The sequence below is a fragment of the Trifolium pratense genome, linkage group LG3 (genome assembly GCF_020283565.1).
Source record: "Trifolium pratense cultivar HEN17-A07 linkage group LG3, ARS_RC_1.1, whole genome shotgun sequence".
Classification (NCBI taxonomy): Eukaryota; Viridiplantae; Streptophyta; class Magnoliopsida; order Fabales; family Fabaceae; genus Trifolium; species Trifolium pratense.
In genome coordinates, this window is record NC_060061.1 from 50,812,742 (window position 1) to 50,827,355 (window position 14,614).

General features: G+C 31.7%; 1 protein-coding gene across 1 annotated transcript; it reads right to left on the bottom strand.

Annotated features, from left to right (window-relative positions):
* Positions 1–4,372: 4,372 nt before the first annotated feature.
* On the bottom strand, positions 4,373–6,977 carry LOC123916605. Its single transcript, XM_045968109.1, has one exon. It carries the CDS (start codon positions 6,430–6,432, stop codon positions 4,606–4,608), a length of 1,827 nt encoding a protein of 608 aa, XP_045824065.1. The 5' UTR covers positions 6,433–6,977; the 3' UTR covers positions 4,373–4,605.
* Positions 6,978–14,614: the final 7,637 nt, after the last annotated feature.

The window sequence follows — 14,614 nt, forward strand, 5'->3', positions numbered from 1 at the left end:
TCTCTTGGCTCTAGTGTAAACCTTTACAGGAGCTTGGGAGATAGGTTCACTCTTGAAGTGTTTGAGATTTTTCAGTGAAAAATTTTTGCAAAAGGTTGCAAAGGTTTCTCCTTCAAAAGGAATTTTGAAATGTTCAAAAATTTTGGTTAAGGCCATGCCATAAGAAACACAAAATTTCTTGTTGTTTTTGCTAGCTATATCTATCATGAAATTGATTATGATGAAAGGTAGATTTAGCTTTTTCATTTCAAAAAGATGATGAATGACCATAATTTCATTATCATCCAGATTTTCATACTTGCCTTGTCTAGGCATAACATTCCCTTGACTCATGATGTGAAAGACTTTTGGCAAAAAGTTTAGGTCAGAGGTTTTTCGAGAGTCTTTTGGAGATTCTAAAGTGAAAATAGGGATCCTTACTTCCTCAAAAGTGGTTTTAGCTAAGCTATACCAGTTCTTACCATAAGCTCTAAAACCATTGTTTGGAATTTTGAAAATGTCAGCAATAATGTCAGGGTTTAGTTCAAACTCTACTCCCTTAACATTGGCTCTAATTGTGCAATTTTCACGATCACACTTGGCCTTAAAATAAAAGGCTTGAATTAACCTAGGGTAATAGGTTTCTCTAAGAGATAGAAAAGAGGACCAACCTTGAAAGTCAGTGTAGGCTTTTATCTCAAGAGGATGTGATTGAAGAGCTTTAAAATTGAAAAACCGTCCTGGTGCTATTGGCTTGGTTCTCCATTTTTCTTGAAAAATCTTTTCTTCAGCTTCTGATGAGTACATTGGTGTTTCATCTTGAAACATAGCATTCACAGATTTTTTCTTTTCCAATCTCTGTTTCGGCTTAGAGGAAGTTTCACAAACTTTCTCTTTTCCCTTTTTAGTTTGAGGTTGAGTGGGAATGGTGGACTCTGACTTAGTTTCCTCGCTTGAGGATTTTGATGAAGGGTTTGAGTTGGATTTGGACGATGGAGGAACGAAAGTTTCTTCCTCATCACTTTCTTCTTCATCAGTTGAATCAACATTTATGTAGATTTTTTCAACATTGCTCTGAGTTTGTTGATTTGCAAAGTTTTCCCTAATTCTCTGAGAACGACGCGGAGGAGCAGAGAAGGATGGTTTCTTTTTCTTTGTTCTTGGTTTGAGATGTGATGGTGTTTGGTTTAGATTTTGAGACGGTTCAACTGGATTTGGTGGTGGTTGACCATAGTAAGGAGGAAACAAGGTTCTTAAGGGTTTTAAGTTTAAGGGTAACGATGAAGATGGTGGTGGTGAAGGGTTGCGGAATCGTGGTGGTGAACGGTTGAATGGTGGTGCTCGTCTGGCTGTTTGTTTGGTTCTCATGATTGTGAAGGAGAGGAAGATGAAGGAAGAAGAAAGGTTTGGAGAAAATGATGAACTCGGTTGAAGTGAGAAGAGGAAGAGTTGATGAATGAGGAGTAATGGTGGGAGTTGGTTTAAGTAACCGAGGGAGGGAGTGATTAGATGTGATATCTTGAAAAGATATCCCTTTTCAGATAATGATGATACTTAGTAAAGTAGGTTAGATGAAAAGTTTTAAATAAGAAAGGAAATCATTTATGGGTTGTCATTTTATTAAATGATAATTTTTTTAATTCACCTTAGATATTTCTGGATTACTAGCTTTTAATGGGATTTTGAATTATTTTTAATTTAACTTTTAACTCATTAAAACGATCTTCTACTAAGGGTTTAGTGAAGATATCAGCTAGTTGATTATCTGTGTCAACAAAAATTAGTTCAATTTCCTTTTTATTAACGTGATCCCTAATAAAATGATGTTTTATCTCAATATGCTTGGATCTTGAATGTTGAATGGGATTTTTTGACAAATTAATTGCACTAGTATTATCACAATAAATAGGTACATTTTCGTACCTTATTGAGAAATCCTCAAGCTGATTTTTAATCCAGAGAACTTGAGAGCAACAGCTTGCAGCTGACACATATTCAGCTTCAGTGGTAGATAATGCTATCGTGTTTTGTTTTCTGCATGACCAGCTTATGAGTGCTTTTCCAAGAAATTGGCATGCACCACTTGTACTTTTTCTTTCAATTTTGTCTCCAGCGTAGTCAGCGTCACAATAAGCTATTAAATCAAAAATAGAATCTTTGCTATACCAAAGACCAAGATTAGTAGTACCGACAAGATATCTGAAAATTCTTTTAACAGCAGTTAGGTGCGATTCTCTAGGAGAAGTTTGAAAACGTGCACATAAACCTACTGCAAAAACTATGTCTGGTCTACTTGCAGTTAAGTACAATAGAGATCCAATCATACCTCTATATTCCTTTTCAGGAACAATTTTTCCTTCCTCATCTTTATCCAAATTTGTAGATGGATGCATGGGAGTTGCCATAATTTTGGCTTCATTCATTTTATATTTTTTGAGAAGATCTTTAATATATTTTTCTTGACAAATAAAAATTCCATTCATTTCTTGTTTAATTTGTAAACCAAGAAAATATCTCAGTTCTCCCATCATGCTCATCTCAAATTCATTTTGCATGAGATGGGAAAAATCTTCACATAATTTTTCATTTGTTGATCCAAAAATAATATCATCAACATAGACTTGAACAATTAATAAATCCAATTTATCAATTTTTGTAAAAAGAGTTGTGTCAATTTTTCCTCTAGAAAAATTGTTCTTGATTAAGAATGCACTTAATCTGTCATACCAAGCTCTTGGAGCTTGTTTTAGACCATACAAAGCTTTTGAAAGTTTGAACACATGATCTTTTTTCTTTTCATTTTCAAAACCAGGAGGTTGATGAACATACACCTCTTCATTTAGAAAACCATTTAAAAAAGCACTTTTAACATCCATTTGAAATAATTTAATATTTTTATGTGATGCATATGCTAAAAGAATTCTTATTGCTTCTAACCTGGCAACTGGAGCAAAAGTTTCATCGTAATCAATACCTTCTTGCTGGTTATACCCTTGAGCAACAAGTCTTGCCTTGTTTCTAATAACCTTACCTTCTTCATCTAGCTTGTTTCGAAAAACCCATCTTGTTCCTATGATTGAATGATCTGTAGGAGATGGAACAAGTGACCATACTTGATTTTTCTCAAACTGAAGAAGTTCTTCTCTCATTGCTTCTACCCATGATTTATCAATAATGGCTTCACCAATGGATTTTGGCTCTATCTGGGAGATCATTGCCATGTTGTTATCATTGTCTTTGAATGATAGTCTTGTTCTTATTCCATCAGTGGAACTTCCAATGATTTGATCTTGAGGATGATTCCCAACAATTCTCAATGTTTTTGGAGGAAGAAGAGGATCATCTTCTTTCTTTTGATTTGGAACATCCTGAGAAGTTAGTCTTTCTTGCTCATCATCAATTGATGGCATTATAAGATCATCAAATTCATCAAAGATAATATTCATGCTTATTTCCATGGTTTGTGTTTTCAAGTTATAAATTCTATATCCTTTAGAATTAGTAGCATAACCTAAGAAAATAGCTTTATCTGATTTTGAATCAAATTTACCAAGATTATCTTTTGTGTTTAAGATATAACAAAAACATCCAAAAATATGAAAATATGATATGTTTGGTTTTTTATTTTTCCAAAGTTCATATGGAGTTTTGTCTAGAATTTTTCTTATTGAAACTCTATTTAAAATATAGCAAGAAGTACTAATGGCTTCAGCCCAAAAATATTTTTCAACATTTGATTCATTTAACATTGTTCTTGCCATTTCTTGTAGAGTTCTATTTTTCCTTTCAACAACTCCATTTTGCTGAGGAGTTCTTGCACAAGAAAAATTATGAGAAATACCATTTTCATCAAAGAATGATTTGAAAGATGAATTTTCAAATTCTCCTCCATGATCACTTCTGACAGAGATGATATTTGAGCTTTGTTCATTTTGAACAAGTTTACAAAAGTTTTTGAAAGCATCACAAGATTCATCTTTATTTTTCAAAAACAAAACCCATGTGTATCTGGAGAAATCATCAACTATAACAAAACCATATTGTTTTCCACCAAGACTAGTGGTGTTGACAGGACCAAATAAATCAATGTGAAGTAGTTCTAGAGGTTTTTTAGTTGAAATAAAATCTTTTGGATAAAAACTACTTTTGACTTGTTTTCCTCTTACACAAGCTTCACAGATTTTATCTTTGTCAAACTTGATTTTTGGAAGACCTCTTACTAGATCAAGTTGAGATAATTTTGAAATTGTTTTCATGCTTATATGACCAGCTCTTTTGTGCCAAATCCATTTATCTTTTTCGATAGACATAAAACATGATTCAGCTGGAATGTCATCTAAGTATAAAACATACAAATTTTTCTTTCTTGATCCGGAAAAGAAAACTTTTCCTGATGAAGTTTGTTTGACTTCACAAATATTTGGTTTAAAAATAACTTCAAAACCACTATCACATAATTGACTGATACTAAGTAAATTATGTTTTAGACCTTCTACATATTGAACATCTTCAATTTTTGCAGAATCATTATTACCTATAATACCTTTTCCTTTTATTTGTGCAGTATTATTATTACCAAACGTAACTGACCCTCCTTCTTTTTTGATGAAGGAGAGAAAACACCTTTTATCTCCTGTCATGTGTTTTGAACAGCCACTGTCCAAAAACCATGGCTTTTTCTTTGCACTTTGATAGTATCCCTGCATTTTGAAATTTTCGTTTAGGTGCCCATAATGACTTGGGTCCTTGAGGGTTAGTTTTCACAATTTGTTTATTTTTAAAATAGCATTCTTTTTCAAGATGCCCAAGGTTTTTGCAAAATGAACAATGTTTATTTTTTCTTTCCAAGTGACGATAACGTTTTGGTTCATAGTAAAAACTTTCATAACTTTCTTTTTGATAGCAAATTGATTCATGATGACCATTTTTGTTACAAAATGAACATCTCAACTTAAACTCTTTATTTGCTGGTAAAAGAACATTTTCAAAAATTTTGTTTTTAACTTCATTAAAACCTAAGCCATTTTTGTTAAGAGCTTGAGATTGTGATCCCATAATGTTTTGAAAAGTTTCAGTTGATTTTATAAACCCAGTGAGATCATTTCTTAGTTCTTTTATTTCATTTTTCAACACAACATTTTCATCTATTTTCTTAGATAAAACACTAGAGCAAACATGTTTTTCTTTTGACTCAATTAAGTCTTTGTTAATTTTCTCAAAATTAAGAATGTCAATTTGAAGTTTTTTCTTTTCTTCTTTTAGTTCAGAAACTTCTTTTTGTAACAAAAAACATTGTTTGGATAAGAATTCAGAATCATGTAATAAACTATCAAAATTAGTTTCTAATTCTTCATAAGGATGAGTTTTATCAAAGAGAAATACCTCATCATTTTCTGAATCTGCCATTAGACAGATGTTGGCTTCTTCTTCTTCTTTATTTGTTTCAAATTCATCATCATCATCCCAGGTAGCTAACATAGATTTTTTCTTGAAGGGAAAATTTCTGGGTGATTTGTTTAAGGGACATTCTGATTTGTAATGTCCAAGTTTGTTGCAACCAAAGCAGGTTACTTGACTTTTGTCAAAGTCATTTTTCTGCATGTCTTTTCCTGAAGAAAAGTTTCTTCTAATTTGATCTATTCTTCTTAACATACGTTGGATTTTGCCAGAAATGAGAGCTAATTCTCCTTCTGCCTCTTCTTGGGTAGGTTCTAATTCCTTAGAGTTATCTTCTAAAAAACTTATATCTTTTTGAGAGGCTTTTAAAGCAATGGTTTTTTCCTTTTTTAGAGGTTTATCTCCTTGAAGAATAACTTCATGAGCTTTTAAAGTACCAATAAGATCTTCTATGGGAAGTGTTTTCAAATCTTTAGTTTGAGTAATGGCAGTAACCATTGGTCTCCAAGTGACTGGAAGACATCTCAAAAGTTTTCTAATTCTATCATTAGTTGAAAAAGTTTTTCCAAGAGATCTTAATTCATTTATAATAGTAGTAAATCTTGAAAACATTTCATCAATAGTTTCGTTTTCAATCATTTCAAAAGTTTCAAATTTATTAGTTCCTATGTCTATTCTTGTTTCTTTTACATGACTAGTTCCTTCATGGTGAACTTGTAAAGTGTCCCAAACCTTTTTAGCAGTATCACATTCATCTACTCTTTCACTTTCTTCCATGCTTAGAGCACAAGATAGAAATAAATGAGCTTTAGAGTTTAGGAGTACCTTTTGTTGTTCTGCAGTTGTCCATGCATCTTCAGGTTTGTCTGAAATGACTCCCTCAGCAGAAGTTACAGTAGGAACATAATCTCCTTCTGTGACTATGCGCCACATTCCTACTTCTTGAGATTTTAAAAACAATTGCATTTTGTTTTTCCAAAAATAGTAATTCTTTCCAGTGAACAAAGGTGGTCTTGAAGCAGATCCTCCTTCTGGAATGTATCTTTCTTTTGACATTTTTTCTTCCTGAATCTTTTTCCTCTAACACTTGTTAAGTGTATAAACCTGTAGAGACAGGCTCTGATGCCAATTGAAGTAGCAATAAATGTCACAAGAAAGGGGGGGTTTGAATTGTGACCCTTTTTAAAAATCTTTTATGTGAGTTTAAAATAACTCAAGACAATATTTCTTTTAATTGGTTAGATAACAATGAACAAAGAAATATAGTTAGCAACAATAAACTAAACAATATATAAATGAACAAAATAAATACTGAGTTAGTTGCTGAATAAGTAAATGTTTAAGGCCCAGAGCACTCTGGTATTACTCAGTTAGTTAGTTTAGTATGTTTTAAGGATTTTAGAGTCCAAGAGAAAAACACACAAAAGTTATCCTGGTTCACCCAACTTGGGCTAGTCCAGTCCTCACAGTCCTTGTGAGATTGTCCACTATAAATGCTCAGATCAGAACCTTCTGCTTCGCATCAAAAACTTGATCACAACTGGATCAATACAAACTGCTTTTCTTCACTCGAAAAGACTTTTACACAAATGCTTTTCTTCACTCGAAAAGACTTTCACACAAATGCTTTTCTTCACTCGAAAAGACTTTCACTCAAAATGCTTTTCTTCACTCGAAAAGACTTTCTCACAAACACTCAATCTAACATGAAAGAAAGACTTGAGAGGGTTACAATATTTGTGGGGAATATGGGTTAAATCAACTCAAGTGAGAGATTGATAATAGCAAGCTTTGTCTATTTGTTTTTCACAAATTTATGATATATCTTTGATGCTTTGCTTTGCTTTTGAAGAGTTTATTACTTGTTGATTTTTGCTTCAACTAAGTATATGATTTGATTCTTTTTGCAAACTCTTAATCTTCTCTTCATGTAGCTCCATTGTATTTATAGGCAAATATAACCTTGGAGGAGCGTATGAGAGAGGGATTTGAATTTCAAATCCAACTTGACATGTCACAATGTTGTGCTGTCAATTTGCTGTGAATAGTGCGTTATCGTTGCTTCAGTAACATTACCGTTATGGCAATCTGCACTACACTTTTAATCCAATGACAACCACTGCATTTACGTGGCCCATATATGTCCATAAGAAGGAATCTTTCCTAATTTAGGGTTGGACAACTTGTATGCAAGTGGGAAAAAATATCATGTAATAATTGTACTTTGTTTTGGTGACTCATTGTCCTTTGTTGTTTCCTTGTCCCCTCTATGTTCCCTTGAAGAGAATGAGGCAAGCTACAACTTGGCTTATGGTGTGACTTCACCTTGTTGGCCAATTTTCGTCCAAGCCATCATTGTATGATGTGGCTTTCATTTGAAATTCAAATCTTCTTCAATCATTGATGGAAACTTCTTTTGTTTGTTCATGGGGCTTTTATTACTTTAGTCCAAAAAGGCTTTATGGCCCATGATTCAATTTATGCCATGTTTGGCATATTCCTTACATATGTGTTTCCTTAAAATACTACCACTTTTGATGAGGCAAAGGAATAATATCTTTGTGAAGCACTTCATCATTTATGCCAAGACTTTAAGATGCTTCTGTTGTTTCTACTCATTGCTTATATGTTTTGCTTTGTCCATTGGTTGTTCATCCATAACGTTACCGTTGACAGATGATATCATTATCGTTGAAACATTTCTCACAAAACACATTAGTAGATAACAAGATAATCATAATTAAAATTAATTAATATGTTTGTTATCTTTAAAACATCAAATAAGGATTTTGTCCTCAACACATATATATTTGAAAAAATAAAAATATGAATGTGAAAAACTAAACATAAATAATCTAAAAATTTGAAGATAATTTTTTTAGCCACACCAATATATCAGGTTTGGATCCGTCCCTGAACACTATGAATGTGAGTGTGTCCAAATCATCGCTTAATGTGATTTTTTTTCATATCCAATTTTTATACTTTTTACAAGATATCCTTCATCCTTACTACAACACTAGTATGTTACTTTGTTACTATATCACTAAAACATATTAACAAATTCAATAAACTTTTTAACATTGTTTATAATCATTAAGCTCTAATTTCTTTTATGAAAAATATTAAACTCAGTTACTACTTACTACTATTATTATAAATAAATCTACTACACTTTAAGAAAACCACATCTAACTTCTAAGGATCACGTGGGTAGAGTCGTGTGAGTATTGTCTGCATTCTGCACGTACATCACAAGTTCACAACATTTGTTTGGTTTTGTTTAAAAAAAGATTATTCGATCTAATCAATTAGTTTTTTTTTTATCGATTATCCGATAAATTTTGCATTAAAAAATTAAAAACAATTACACCAATTTTTTTTATCTATTACTATTAGTTTCGTCAAAAAAATCAAGGTGTGCTGTTTCTTCTGTAAAAAGGGTGTATGGGTAAAATGATGAACGACAAAGGTGTTATTTCTAGGGGTGAGCAAAATATCTGGTCACGTGGATAAAACCACATCCAAATCCAAAATCATATCCAATTAACCGGTTATTTACAAACAAATATAAATCAGTCTATCACAAAATGGTTGGTCATCCACTTTTATAAATCCATTTTTTATTTTGGATGTCCAGATTTATAACCATATCCGTTGGATCACAAAAAATGTAGAGATCTAGATAAATACTCCATCTTTCATCACCACCATTTTCTATTAATAAATCTATATAAAAGAAAAAAAAAACAAATAAAAAAAAAAGGAAACAAAGTAAGAAACAGAACGAGGGAGAAAGAGAGAAAAGCTCTCTCCGCCGCCGCAAATCCGGCCAACCACCACCATCTCCAGCCAATCCGACCAACCACCACACCATCCTCTCTCTCCCCCCCCGCTCTCTCCCTCTCTCTCTCTCCCGCTCTCTCTGGTTGTTTATTTTTAATTTCATTTTGCATTCCATCCAACGACGGATCTCATTGCTGCTACTCACTTCCAAGCCTTCCGAACAACCATTCTCAACGAAGGGATCTATAATTTCTACACTACTCATCGAAACCATATCCAATTAAGATTTTAGTGTGAAACATGTTTTCAATGGAATTTTGTTTTGGGTTATTGTAATGTTTATGCAGGTTTGGATTATTAAATCCTAAAACTTGAAGATACGATTCTAGTGGTGGGACAATTTTGTTGGAAGGTTTGAAGTACAGAGAAGAAGATGAAACGTATTAACAAGTAATAAAAAATAAAATAAAATAAGTGGTTACAAACAGGTAACAGGTTACATAGAGAAAACTAGTGGATGATGTGGCAAATTTTAATTGGAGTGTGTTAGAGGAGTGTGACCCTAGCAAATTTAATTGTCTTTTAAATTTCAGGTATGAGATTTTTTATTTTTATTTTTTTTGTAAATTTTGGTTTTAAAAATTGAAAGAGAAATATCTGGTTTTAATTTGTATTTAGAAAAAAACTGGTTTTAAACCAAATTTAAGAAAATAACCAAATTTAAACCAGTTTTATAAAAATAACCGGTTTGGTAACCATAACCAAATTTATAACCAGTTATGTAACCAGTTTGTAGAAAAATGTGGTTATGGTTATCAATCTGAATCCATTTAAGTGATTTTGGTTTGGATACGGTTTGGTTTGTAAAAATATCCGACCATGCACACCCCTAGTTATTTCTTTGAAATGTAAAAAGGGTGTATGAGTAATTTTAAAAAATATATATTTTATTAAATGATACTTCACCATGCGTGTGGCAATTTGGATCCTCAGCTGCCCCTTTCTCTGCTGCTCTTTCTGCTGCATCATTTCAGCCCATCAGATTAATCAAACGGCAGGGATATAACACAACAAAATTGCCCCAAATTTTTTCTGTGCATCGTCTCCTTCTTCTAACCTCTTCCATTCTAGACTTTTCTGCATTTAGCTCATTCACACGAATCTTCACCTTAATATTCAGGCCAATACTCTTTTCCAAATCTTACAATATTTTCTGCACAACAATTCGTTTTGTCCAATTTTATTCAACATATTGATAATTGATATTCAGGCTTTTAACTTTCAATACCAATTAATTGGGAAACTTCAATAAGATAAAGAACAGAATACTCAATCAAACAAGGGCAACAGAACAACTACAAATGAATAGCTCATTTTGCAAGGACACCATAACAACTACAAATGAATTTCAATAGTTTACAACATAATCAAAAAATTAGATAAATTAACTTCTTTGTTTCTGTACAAGTGAAACAATTTGGGGTTTTCATTACAATGGTTTCTTTGTCTATAGTGAGTCGCAGCTTCATCCTCTGTATATTACAACGACTTGGTCATGCTCGCCGTCGGCCGTCGTGCGCCGATTGACTCCTTCATTTGTTTGGGGTTTCATAATTTCATTTTATCTTCTAATTTATTTTTCACGAAACAATATCATGTGTTTTAAATCTATTTTTTAATCTTTAATCAGAGGCGTTGGTTTGATCATACGGTTGATGTAATTGCAGTAGGCACTGCAGCAGACAAGTTTGCAGCCGAGAATCCGGATCGTGCATGTGGGCACATTTTGCATGGACCATATTAAAGCCACCCCAAGTACAAGTACTAGCTAGTATGCAGGCATTATAAGCTGTTCTTTAATTAAGAACCTGCTCCACAAATATATGGTACCATCTTGAATGTTTTCATGTTTTGTGGTAGGATATTGTAGATGGAGAAATTACAGGTACAACCTCAAATCAAAAGTATAGCGCACGCGCAAATAGAAAATAAGTTAAATTGTTTTTTTTTAATTTCATTTCGATCCACACAAAAGATCTTATTAATTTGTATTTTTATAATTATTGATTATTAATAAAAATAACCATTAGAGTATAGACCTTGTAGCTCTGTTAGATTTAGAATCCGTTTGAATTAGCTTATTTTTGAACTTATGCAAGCTTATGCATTTTATAAGTTCACACTAATGAAAATTGTATTTTTATAAGTTATTTTATCATAAAATACTTTGACAAACTTATAATAATACATAAAAATTGCATAAGTTATTTGAATATGCTAAAAAATAAGTTAATCCAAACATACCCTTAATAATACACCATGTTCCCTCTTTTTCTTAGCAACAAAAATATTTGTAATTTGAATATATTTGGATGAATTTATTTAGTTCTAAAATATTTATTTTATATTTGTGAAGTTTTTCTCAAATATAACCATATTGAATCTTCTAAGATATATGAATAGCAGCGGAAAAAACATATTAGTAAAAACAAAAATTTGAGTTTGGAGAAGATGATGAAGGCGGCCATGAAAGTGGCAAGTTCTTCATCATAAAATTTATATTTTCTCATTCAAATTTAAATTCAAAATTAAAAAATAAAAAATAAAATAAAAATTGAGAACAATTTAAGAAATTGAAAGAAAATTCTAGATTTCACATTCCATCTCAAACGTAAAAAGTGAACATAAACAAATGAATGTTAAGTATCATGTAGTTTAGTTTGGTGTTTAGTTTTGATGTTAGTAACATCAAAACAAAACTATGTTAGGCTCACTTTGTGCCTATTGTTGGCCTGCCTGTTCGCTAAGCAAGCCGTTTGTGGCTAAGCTGTTAGAATATTTTCTGATATTTTGTGGGCTGCAATCAATTGTGACTTTTGATTTTAATAAAAACGGGTTGATGTTGTTGTGATCCATTTGATGATGCTTAAGCCCGATAATTGTGATCAGTAATAATGAGCTTGAACACTAATTCTGATTTGTGTAGAAACAAAGTGTAGGCCCAACTCTAGAGTCCATGATGGGTGGTACTAGGGTTGTGATCCTATATAAGATTGGCTAGGTCCCCTTTGCCATCACGTTGTCAAGCTAGCATAAGTTGAACGCTCATTTGTTGTCTTCCCCATCAAAGACCTCAAAGACTGGAGCATGTGATAGGCAAAGGAAGACCTTGTCTAGTATATCGGTGATTCCGATATCGGCTATTTCGGTAAACATGATTGTCGATTCAAGTAAGTGTGTTCTAATTTCATATAATATATGTCAATCTAAATTATTAATTATTACATGTGATATCAGAGCCTCTATTATATGATTTAGAACCCTAATTTATTTTCAATCGTGAATCATAGTGATAGAAGATTAGGGAGTAATTATTTAACTAACTACTACTTATAATTATTTAACTAATTACTCCCTAATCTTCTATCACATAGCCCTGCTCGAACTGTCTTCTTCTTAAATATTGCGAACTGTCTTTGTTTTTGAACAGCCGTTCTTGGATTGAAATTCAATTGAATTTTATTTGGTTGATTTTTAAAGCCAAGTTTTCCTATGTGAATTGAAATTCAATAATTCACTCATAATAGATACACTCCTTATTGATGGTCTTCGGTTTTTCATACATGAAAACTTGATATGATTTATTTTTCCTTTTTATGCTACGATTTTCCATTGTCTGGTATGCACATGTGGCAGTGCCATTATATGCACTTTATCAATAATCAAGTTTTTTTTGCTAGACCAAATTGATTCAAGTTGTTGAAAACATATCCATATTGACGTGAATTATGATTGTAATGTGTTCATTGATATACTGCTTTGAAATCTTACTATATGTTTTGCTCATGTCATGATATACTGTCGATGCTTTTATGCAATTATCTGTCATGTTAACAATTTTCCAGCAATGGTAGTGTTATTTTTGGTTTGTGCGATTAAAGTATATATGGGATTTTCTGGCTCAAAATCAAATTGATTTTGGCTATTGCTACAATTTTATTCTTGTTGAGGATTTTGTTCTTCAATATTAGTACTATCTCATAAATTTTATTTGAGATTATTCTCTGTAAATAATAGTATCGCATCCCACACCTCTTGAACCGAATTATACGATATGTTTTGGTTATTTATACTATCTATTGATTGATAATTGGCATACTATCAATTTGGGCTGTTGTATTGCGTTGAAATATATTGGTTTATGCAGTCAATACTTTATCCTAAATATAATCAATTTTGTTTTGTGTGACTGCCATGGTTTGCAATGAATTTGGAGCTTTTGAATTAATTTCCCATTCATATGAGCACTATATATTCTTTGATGAAATTCTATGTTCTTTTTTAAAATTTGGAATTAATGCACCAGATATTTGAACCATGTGGTTTTGTTGAAACAATGAATTTTAATTTGTGGTTACACTCTCAAGGTTTACTTATTTAATTTTACGATCACTGTTGGCTTGGAGATTGAGAAAAAAAAAAAAAAAGATTTTATGTCTTATTTGGTTTTCTCATCTTAATTTGTTTTTCGGCTATTGCTTTTGGATTGGGTTTTGATATCAATTTTGTGATCGTAAGTTTTATTTTCATGAGGTAATTTTTCCTTGGTATTGTGCAGTTTACTGATATGTACATACTTTGTTTTAGTATTTTTTTTGAAGAAGCTAAAATGAGATATATATATTAACCAAAAATAGTCACCTCAGCACAAGGTGTGCCTAGATGAGCTACCAGAGTTTACAAAGAGACAAAAAGAAAAATATAAAGATCAAAATTTGTTTTAGTATTTGTTTTAGTATTTTATATACAATTGTTATACAATACCATAAATTCTTATACCATGTAGGTTCTAGTTGAATCAAATTTGGATCAGATTAAATATGCCATGAACATAGCTTGTAGCTTTATGTAAAAATAAGTTAGTCTTTTGAGCAATTATCAAAGCAATTGTAAATTAACATCCTTGCACCATACCTTATTATTTATATAAATTGAATTGATTGTTATTAGAGTCTTTTATTATGATATAACGGGTTGCCGTTGATTTGTGGCTATTTGAGATGACACCGTCAAATATTTTATGATAATCGTGAAGTCATCAATGGTCATCAACTCTATTTGCAAGGATGAAAGTCACACTCTTGGAGGTTAGTAGTGCGATTATTTATCCTCTTGTAACTTATTATATATAATTGCATATAAGGAGAAATTTATTTTCAATATTATCTACTCCTTTTGAAATAATAAGTGTGCAATTATGTACGAAAGTTTTATTGTTTTTCCAGAATATTTTAAATTAGAAACTCTCTCTATAATGATTAATTGATTTCATGTTATATGCTCCAATTTTTAAATTTTACTCTATTGAGTGGGAGTATTTCAAGTTTAATATTTCGAGAGTTTTATTCTGGAAAAATATAAATTTAGTGTGACATTGTTTGACATGTCCATT